We start from the raw sequence: 7,811 nt of genomic DNA on the forward strand, positions 1-7,811 counted from the left end.
AAGGAACCCCTTTCTGTCAAATAACCGCAACCGCCACATGTCACAATTTAGTTTTTCTTGATTTTTCTGTAATTATTCATTTTAATATTTGTAAAAATGGTAAGGCTCGACAGCTTTATAGCTAAATTAAATTATTTTGTAATTTTCAATCAATGCACCATTATAATAATAATAAATACGTGATAACATTAAACAGTACGAGTGATTTCGTCCTCTGTATTTTTCAGAAACCTCTTATGCTACAAGGGCACGAGCGTGCCATTACGCAGATCAAGTATAACCGAGAAGGTGACTTGCTATTTTCTGCTGCAAAGGATGCAAAGCCAAACGTTTGGTGGTCTTTAAACGGTGAACGTTTGGGCACTTTCAACGGTCATGGTGGTGTCGTTTGGTGTCTTGATGTTGATTGGCAGACGATTAACCTTATTACTGGTGGCGGAGACAGCTCTTGCAGGTTTGGTACATTTTCTATCACATTTTTATTGCAACCTCTAAATTCTTTGAGCATGTCTGTTACACTGTTCCCTTTAGTTTCTGTTAACTTTATAGACATTGTTGAAAGTTTTTTCTTAGAGGTGTCAAAGCTCGAATATATATACCAACTGTCCGATTAAAATAAGCAGCTTTTTCAACAACAAATAATTGCCGATCATTGCATCATTGGGTTTTGTCTTACCTTGCCCTATCATGTTACATTTTGCATTCATGTCTAGTCTTCTCCAAATCACACTTTTAATGTTGCTTTCAGATTATGGGACTTAGAAACTGGTAAAAACATAGCAACTATTAAAACAAATTCATCAGTGAGAACATGTAACTTCAGCTATAGTGCATACCAGGCTGCCTACACTACTGACAAAGCTATGGGTCATCCTTGTGAGGTATACATTTCTAAATACTGCTTTAAATCTTATCATGCAATCATAGTTTGATATTTATGTTATAAAGTTGCGATTAGTTTGTAGCATAAACATATTATCATTGGTTAATGGCGGAAATATTTTGTACCAAAAATTTTAGTTGCACTGAGCTTGGTAATAATTCATATAAACTTTTTTTGCAGGTCTTTATAATTGATACTAGAACCGTTGATGACTCCATCTCTAGCCAGTCCCCAATTTTGAAGTGGGAAATTACAGATTCAAAAGTTACATCAATGGTATGGGGAACTTTAGATGAGACTATCATTACTGGTCATGAGGCAGGTGACCTGATCCAATGGGACCTGAGGGTATGTATAAAGAAAACTTTTGAATCATTTGTATAAAAAATATTGGCTCTCTCATGCTCTTAACTAATGGAGGGATGGTAGAACTTATGGTTTTTAACTAAATTTTGCTTTTAAATTGCTAATCATATCCACTTACGGTGATGAAAAACATTGTAACCTATGTATATCTGCAAAGAAATTCAAAGATATGTTTGAAGTCAACCAACCTGTATTGGGACAAAGTGGTTGATTATGGCCTAGTCATCCTTGACTTGGGGTAGGCTCTGAGCCTCTGAGGGGCATGTTGTGGATCGATGATGATAAAATGCTACTCTATAACAAAGTACCTTTAGAAAATCATTCACAATTTTCCTAAATTTGTGTTCTTAACTGTCATTTAACATCATTATAGTTGCTTGAAGATATCCGACTCTAATTTATTTATATTTACAGACTGGTAAAAAAGTTCATTCAATCAAGGAGCACAACCATCAAATCAATGACATGCAGCTCTCTCGTGATGGAACTATGTTTATCACAGCCTCTAAAGATCAGACTGCTAAACTTTTTGACACCAGCTCCCTGGAACTTCTCAAGGAATATAAAACTGAGCGTCCAGTTAACTCTGCTGCATTGAGCCCTATTCTCGATCATGTAGTACTTGGGGGTGGTCAAGATGCTATGGAAGTAACAACAACGTCAACTAGGCAGGGCAAATTCGATGCTCGTTTCTTCCACTTAGTGTTTGAAGAGGAATTTGGACGTGTAAAAGGTCATTTCGGTCCCATCAACAGTTTGGCATTCCACCCTGATGGGAAAAGTTATGCATCTGGCGGTGAAGACGGCTACGTACGCGTGCAGAGCTTTGACCAATCTTACTTTGATTATACATTCGACTACAACAGAGATTAACAAATAATTAGAATACATTGTATTTTGTATTGTCATAAAACTTGTCTAAACCGTGGATAATTTTCATTTTGTGTCCTTCTTTATTTTGTAAATTCAAGAAAACACATTCACAATTAATGAATAAATAACATACTTTAGACATAGACTTTATTTCATTCAAATCCCCTTAACTCATTATCACAGGGAGGATTAAGAGAATTTTATTGGTCGGTTGAAACTGATGATCAGTATTTTGGCTGCATAATTTAAAGGCAAAAATATAACAAATATTTTTTGCTAATTGATATAATGTTTAAATGTAAAAATGAAACTGCATTTAAATATTCAACAATGTTTTGTACAAAATAATCTAAACAGTAGTATGATTGCGCTTAAAATATAATTAATCTTATACATAGATTACAAAAAGTATGGTGTTGTATTCTGTAGAGGCACTTCTCTTTCACTATCTGGCACTGCATGGAATATTTTAGCATTTCTGTCATTCACACTTAGAAATTCCATTATGGAAGCAACATTGCCACAGCGGTAGCAATAATTTGGTGCAGACCAAATTGTAACCAGTCTTTTGTCAAACATATATTTGTATCCTGAAAAATAAAACATAATTTAATTTATTAATAATCCTATATATTTTTTTCCTTTAAAATAAATAAACACTAGTTTTTGCCTGCAACATAGTCCGATTGTTTTTGGATTTATATAAAACATACAAAAATACAATTTTTTTTATCTTATATTTGTATACATAATAAACAAACCTTCATTAACAAGTTGGTGTGCTCTGCATATTAAATTCAAATTATTGTAGTTCATAAAGAGTTCTGTTACATTACTTCCAAACAACCAGCCCGCACCTCTTGGACTCAATGACCTGAAATTAATAAATGCTTATATTAAACATTAATCTTTACATAAATTTCTTCATAGACAGTTTACCAAAGATACTTACCACATTTCAATATCTGCCGGATCTGACCAGAGCAGGTCACAAAATGCTCCTTTATGAGGGATCTGTTGATTTCTATCTATGCATCTGATTTGATCTAACATTGATATCTCAGGTGACAATCCACCGTGAACACACAATACTGTCTCATCTATTAGCTGAAAAAACATTAGCATTTTTTAGTATGAGGAACAGATTAATAACAAAGTGCATAAGGAGTACCTATGATTAAAGTATATATATATATATATATATATACACTAGCTATCGCCCGCGACTCCGTCCGCACGCAGTTAAAAAAAACTAAATGGGAGGGGGGTATGAAAAATAGATGTTGGTCGATTCTCAGACCTACTCAATATGCTCACAAAATTTCATGAGAATCGGTCAAGCCGCAAATGTAGAAAACATGAGAATAGTTGGCAGCAGCACCCCCATGATATCTGGTCACTTTAAGCTAAAGTGAATGTCCATATTAATTTTATTGAAATAATCATACTTACAGCAGCTACTGTAAGGAGATCAAAAACTCTGCAGCAGTCTTTCCAAGCATTTGCATTGCCATACTTATTTAGACATTCATCATAGAAACCATAAACTTTTGTTATTTGGCAGGTTTCATGGTTACCTCTAAGTAGAATTATCCTGTGGAATGACAACAAATTTTGAATTAAGTTAACATGATAACAATAATTAGCATACTAGAATGACTAGGATATATCTAATGAAATTATGATAAACTAGCTGACTATAAAAGAACTTAATGAGTAACCTATGTGTTCTTCCAGATTATGTTCTAAATCTATGCCATATTTCTTCGAGATCTGTTAATGCATTCTGAAGATACCTTCTAACAAACATCCATCCATCTAAGACAGGAAACAGATTTCAACTTTATAATTAATTATTGTTTTTGAATAATAATGATGATGTATGGAAATGTTTTAAATAAAACATAGTAAATACTATCCTTAGGAAAATTTTATTAAATTATTGAAATTTAATTTAGAATTGAACCAATTTAAATGTCATGTTGAAAATTATTATTATTTGTTGTTACCCACACTGCTGTTACAATTGTTATATTGTATGAAATTTAGTAGTCAGAGGTAAATAGTAAAACTTATCAAACCAATACCTGTCTGGATATCTTGCTTTTAAAGCCATTAACAATGTTAATGTCTCCAAACTGTAATAGCCACGGTCTACATAATCTCCCATAAATATATATTTAGTCTGCGGTACTTGACCTCCTATATGAAATAATTCTTCTAAGTCATAAAACTGAAAAGTATACAAAGTTGACACAAATAAAAAATATAACATTCACACAAAAAGACATCAGTCATGAGAGAAGTTTAGCCAAAAGCATTAAAACAAATCCCTTTAAGGATGATGTCCAGTGTAATAAGCAGATTAAATAAACCGGTTTGTCCAAAAACTCAGTGCTGTATTACCTGACCATGAATGTCTCCACAAACAGTGACGGGCGTCTGCACCGGTTGGACATTCGGTTCTTCAAATAATAAATCGCACACAATATTGCACAATTCCCGCAAATCATCTTCTGGAAGATATTTACACTTCTTTGCTATTTCTATCCACTTATCAACGTCGCTCATTTTCTACTTTATTTGTTAAAATATAAATTCACTAAAACTAAAGTTGTACCAACTTCGTTACAACCTGCTGACAGTGACAGATAGATGACAGAAGCAAGGATTTGATACGCCGCCAATGTACAAACAGATTATATTTTTGTTGTGTGGCGGTGTGAGAGTGCTGTAACCATAGTTATATGCTTAGTCTATGGACATAACAGGAGTCTCCAATGCGAGAAATAATTTTTATTATCTGATTATTTTTACTCCCATATGAGCCCAAATCATTTGTATTTAATTTACAAGCAGTATGGCTCGCAATAATAAAGAATATACTATAATATAATAATAGGCTAATAATATAAATTTTGTAATTAAAACTAGCTGCCGACTACGTCAGCGGCGAATTAAAAAACAAGTAGCCTAAGTGTTCTTCCAGACTATGTTCTACGTTTGAGCCAAATTTCATAAAGATCCGCTCAGCGGTTCCGGAGATACCTTCTAACCAACAAACATCCATCTTAACTTTCGCATTTATAATATAAAATATAAAAACTAAGTTGCAAGTCTGAGGAATAATAATGAGACAATAAGAGGCAAAAGTTATTTAATAATATGTAAACAAACATGCAAATACATTTTCATATGTTATTACATTTTGTTACTCATGAGTGGTGCCGTTGATATGCTGCGGTGAATGGGTTAAATAAAATTTAAGCTACTACTAAAAATTATTAAAAAATTGGAGAAACAAGATATTCATTTCAAACGGGACGGATCAAATGCTATTTGACAGAATCTACATAAAAACATAAAAAGGTATTAACGTAATACATTTTAGAACAACTTACAATCTAATGTTATTGTGATTGTAACAACACTTTTTGACTCTGTAATTATGATGCATTGTTTATATTAAAAACATTTCGCTACCCTTAAAAACTAGCCATTTTCTTTCGATTGAAAATATTTCTTGAATGTAAAAGAAAACTCGGCTCATAGCAATTTTATCACTAATTATGAAGTCGCCAAGGCATCATTAAATCACAGAATGCTATTTTCGAGATATAAGCGTTGTTTCACATATTAATGAAAATTACACTGTTTTCGTTATCACAAAAAAAATTCAAACAACTGTAACAAAACAAGAATAATACAAAATTATATTAAACACAAATTTTATATTCAATTTTATAATAATAATAATGATCAGTGCCCACCAATAGAAACTTAAAGCTACACAGCTCTTGCCATTTTAATATAGGGTATAATACTAGGAGATACATCTAACAATTTGGAATCACAACTAACTTTTGATGATTTTCAACATTATGAGATACAAAAAAAATCTTATATCTGAGAGAGTACCAAGTGATCACAGATTCTGAAAGTCCGTTCATATATCAGTACAAAAGTAGCTAACACGTCGAAACGGATTTACTTAAACTACACCATGAAAGCTGATACTTGCCCATCACCACGCAATAAATATATTACATAGAAATGTTACAACTATAATAATATTTTGCATAAACAAAACGACATAAGATTATGACAAAACAAGGCAAATGTAATAAACAACTATGAGCATGTATCAGTTTCCAATATATCTATGATAAGAAAGATATGCTATAATAATTGCTAATGAACATATGTTTCGTGGCCAGTACTTTAGGAATTAAATTACAAATGCATTAATAAACTTTGGCAAATAGGAAAGATCACTTTACACACAACCGCGCGTGATTCAACGTTACAAAATATATTAAAAACGTTACATTAAAAAATAAAATTTGAAACTCAATAACTATAAAGCACTGGCACTCGAATATTTCAACCATGGAAGTCACGTTGGTCGGTTTTGTTTGGTTGATTTTTACCCAATAAAACTCGCATACTGTCAACTTTGTTAATTACCATCTTGAATACATATAAATTTGTTACGATAGCGTCAGAAGCCAAGTTTTTGTATAACCAAAAAGACCCTGTAACATATGGTATTTTTACATCTATAAATTTGCCACAATATAGGCCACTTTATAAAGACTACGTATGAAATTTCAACGAGATTAGTTCTCAACTAACCAAGCGACAGCTTTACGTCAATGGGTAATATAATCGTACACCTATTTACACATTACTATGAAAGTTTTTAAAGAAATCCGAAAATTTCTATGTCAATAGGATAAAACGATGTTAAACTTATGCTATGTTTAAGTAATAGCTTACGTTTATTTACTTAAAACACTCAAGTATATAAGATGATAGAAAATTGTTTTATAAGTAAACCGTAAAAACACCTTTCGAGGCTCATTGTAACTACATCTAGTTAGACTTCTCCATTTCGTTAGACTGGAAATATAATTTTCATAGATTTCAGTTCCTAATAAACCACTTTAGGTTTTAAGAGTTGATTTTATAAATTAATTATCAGCCATAGAATTTATATCAGACCATATTAACATAAATATAGACAGAATCAATTAAAACCCTTGAATATTACTGTTGTAAATTATGCTTGTGTAAGACATTTTTAAAACATGTACCAAATAAAACAAATTAAATTTTTAGACTCGTTTGGACACAACATATTAATTCCTAACAAGCAAAATTACAGTATACTAAACTTCTTAATAATAAAAAAATATAGCTAAAAACAAAATGCTAAAAGCTTATAATGCAAATAAAAAACAAGCAAAACATTTATAAATTTCATCTCACGGCCATAGTGATAAGAGAAAGAGATCTGGTATCAATAACAATGTTCTTGAAAAACTCTGCATTTCTTATTGTTATAAAATACAGTCGAACCTGGATAAATGAGGAACTCATTTATATCAGCAAGACATTATCCGGTTCCGACAAACGACCTCCATAAGCGAAAAACTCGGGTGAGACACCACAATAAGCGAGAAAAATATCACGGTCCTTTGGACTCTCACTTATCAAGGTTCGACTGTACTCAACTATTTTTAGTTCTCTTGTTCGTTGCTAGAGAAAACATTTACATTTCGATAATAACAAAAAGACAAACTTCACAAAATCGTTTTTTTACGATTAACATGAAATACAAAGGCATTATTATTAAAAACTTGTGCCCTACACCGTACGTGAAGCAAAAGCATAATTCGGAATCAAA

The 7,811-nt window shown here is 32.0% G+C and overlaps 2 protein-coding genes across 2 annotated transcripts; one reads left to right on the top strand and one right to left on the bottom strand.

Moving 5' to 3' along the window:
• On the top strand, positions 1–2,229 carry LOC106719650 (eukaryotic translation initiation factor 3 subunit I). Its single transcript, XM_014514037.2, has 5 exons — positions 1–99; positions 228–454; positions 749–881; positions 1,064–1,231; positions 1,664–2,229. The coding sequence occupies exons 1-5, from the start codon at positions 97–99 to the stop codon at positions 2,120–2,122; spliced, it is 990 nt and encodes a 329-aa protein (XP_014369523.1). The 5' UTR covers positions 1–96; the 3' UTR covers positions 2,123–2,229.
• Positions 2,230–2,460: 231 nt separating this feature from the next.
• LOC106719559 (serine/threonine-protein phosphatase 6 catalytic subunit) lies at positions 2,461–4,770 on the bottom strand. The gene is made up of 6 exons (XM_045686371.1): positions 4,529–4,770; positions 4,210–4,355; positions 3,575–3,716; positions 3,075–3,229; positions 2,884–2,996; positions 2,461–2,712 (listed from the first exon to the last, which is right to left on the bottom strand). The coding sequence occupies exons 1-6, from the start codon at positions 4,691–4,693 to the stop codon at positions 2,522–2,524; spliced, it is 912 nt and encodes a 303-aa protein (XP_045542327.1). The 5' UTR covers positions 4,694–4,770; the 3' UTR covers positions 2,461–2,521.
• Between the last annotated feature and the right edge of the window lie 3,041 nt (positions 4,771–7,811).

The sequence above is a fragment of the Papilio machaon genome, chromosome 3 (assembly GCF_912999745.1).
Source record: "Papilio machaon chromosome 3, ilPapMach1.1, whole genome shotgun sequence".
In the NCBI taxonomy this organism is placed as follows: domain Eukaryota; kingdom Metazoa; phylum Arthropoda; class Insecta; order Lepidoptera; family Papilionidae; genus Papilio; species Papilio machaon.